A 2,149-nucleotide genomic window follows, 5' to 3' on the forward strand; every position below is an offset into this window, starting at 1 on the left:
ACTCAGCCCTAGAGGGCCTCGAACCTCTGACTAGTCTTACACGGTCTGCAACATGAACCATAGATCTTGCAGTTCAAACTGACTATAGTATCCCACCAGGACTCTCCATTTGAAACATGTTGTTGTTGTTAAGTGCTGTTGAATCTATACTGATCCATAGTGACCCTGTATAGAGTTTCCAAGGAGCTACTGGTGAGCTTGATCCACTGACCTTGTGGTTCAAACTGACTTTGCAGTCCAGTGTATTAACCCACAGTGCCACACCAGGATTCCATTCAAAACATAATTGTATTAAATTACCAGCATTTTAATTCCAAAATCTTTGCCTTCTTTGAGTCTGGTTGTGATGCGTGCTTTGTTTGTTTATCAACGGGGAAAGTTGTCTATCCCACCGTCTTACTCAGTTGTTAATACTCATCTTGCTTTCACTCTGTGCTTTATGTTCTGGTGGATCTTATGGAAGAAGATGAATTTTATTTTTTCCACAAGGAATTGATTATCTGAATGTGGAAGTACTCTTTTCTTCACAGAGAATTTCTTTCCCTTCTGCTGTTTTTTGCTTGTTCTGGTCCTGGATAGGTCATAATCAAACCATGGAGAGGTAAGTTCACTGTGTTAGAAATATTGTTAAATGTCTGACACATAAGGTGTCAACAGTAAGAGGATAAGTGACACAAATGGCGAAAGTCTAGAGTAGACTTGTATGTGAGCTCCCTGTGAATCTCAGGTCCTCGGACTGTCACCCTCCCCATCATTTTGCACACATTGTGGAAGAGGATACCTTGGTGATCCAGAATATGTATAATGTTTTAGGACTCAGTGATTTTTGAGGATGTGGCCGTGGTCTTTAGCCAGGAAGAGTGGGCTTTGCTGGATTTTTCTCAGAGGCAACTCTACAGAGATGTGATGATGGAGACCTTCAGGAACCTGGAATCAGGTAAGAATAACTTCATTTTTAAAAATTCACATCTTTAGTGAGTAAATATAGTATACTCATTGACCTTCTTAAAGGATTTGGGTTGAGGAATTGGAATACATTGGCAAATATGATAGGTATTGTCACTGACCTTATGGGCTTTAGATTGTAATGGCTTCCCCAAGAAAGTAAACGTTTATGTATTAAATCAGCTACTTACCTTGTTGTTTAAAGCCCGAAGCTTTTAAAGTATAAGTGTAAGCATTGACTTCATGGGTCACTTTGTGGCAAAGAAAGATTTGTGGTTTGGAACTTGATGAGCATGCTTATTATAATTTGATGTGATTATTTGCTGAAATTAAACTAATCTTCCATCTACAGAGACCCTGGAGTCCAAAGTGTTGGCTTAGCATCCGGGAAAAGTGCTTGCGAATCTTCCCTCTTGATCTGTCTTTCCTCATGAGCCCTATATCAGCCACACTAATTTTTCTCCCTGCTTTGCAAGGGAAAGATCAGAGGAGAGTGCAGATAAGACTTATCCAGATCTAGAGCATCAGGGAGCACCAAGAAGGCAAAAATCCTTGATGTACCAGCAATCTAGAATTGCACTTGAAGAAATCAACTAGAAATAAACTTTTCCTTTGAGGAGGTGGAACTTACACATGTACCTGAGCTGACTTTTGCTTTTTCATCAATCCTCTCATACATCTGTATTTGTGGGGAAAGATGTCCCTCATTTCCTCTTTTAATCTTACTTGTATGCACATGCAGTGATTACAGTACCTTTTCATTTTGCTTTCCTAAGTACATCTTAGTAAATGACCATCGCTCTCAATTGTTATAAAGTTATTCCTTAGTAGATTTCTCACTCTTTGACCACTGCCGAAGTCCTAGAGTAGCCATATGCATGAAAGTTGGTGGTTTGTCATATGTACCTTGTTCCTCATAAAATTTTCTTACTGTTTCTTGTGAAACTCCACTTAAAATTATTGGGTCAGTTTTTAAACAGGCTAATAATGGGCAAACATTGTCCATGAAGAACAACTCCTGGTCGTCTGTGTTAGGAGAAATCTGTGAATCCCATGGCACTGGGCGTCAGCAGAACCATCAGAGAAGGCGCATGAGGTATTATGCACATGACGTGTGTGTGTGTGTGTAAAACTAGTTTTAAAATGTATACTCACATAATTCTGATAACATCGTATTTCCAGAAAAGTAAATCAGATATTGAAT

The 2,149-nt window shown here is 39.2% G+C and overlaps 1 protein-coding gene across 1 annotated transcript in view; it reads left to right on the forward strand.

The window, feature by feature from the left end:
• LOC102842829 (zinc finger protein 791-like) overlaps nucleotides 1-2,149 on the forward strand; it is a 10,545-nt gene that overhangs the window by 2,402 nt on the left and 5,994 nt on the right. The window contains exon 2 of the mRNA XM_006875173.1: nucleotides 814-937. Coding sequence (XP_006875235.1) covers nucleotides 814-937 — 124 coding nt within the window. The remainder of the gene's footprint in view (nucleotides 1-813; nucleotides 938-2,149) is intronic.

The sequence above is a fragment of the Chrysochloris asiatica genome, unplaced genomic scaffold, assembly GCF_000296735.1.
Source record: "Chrysochloris asiatica unplaced genomic scaffold, ChrAsi1.0 scaffold00312, whole genome shotgun sequence".
Lineage (NCBI taxonomy): Eukaryota > Metazoa > Chordata > Mammalia > Afrosoricida > Chrysochloridae > Chrysochloris > Chrysochloris asiatica.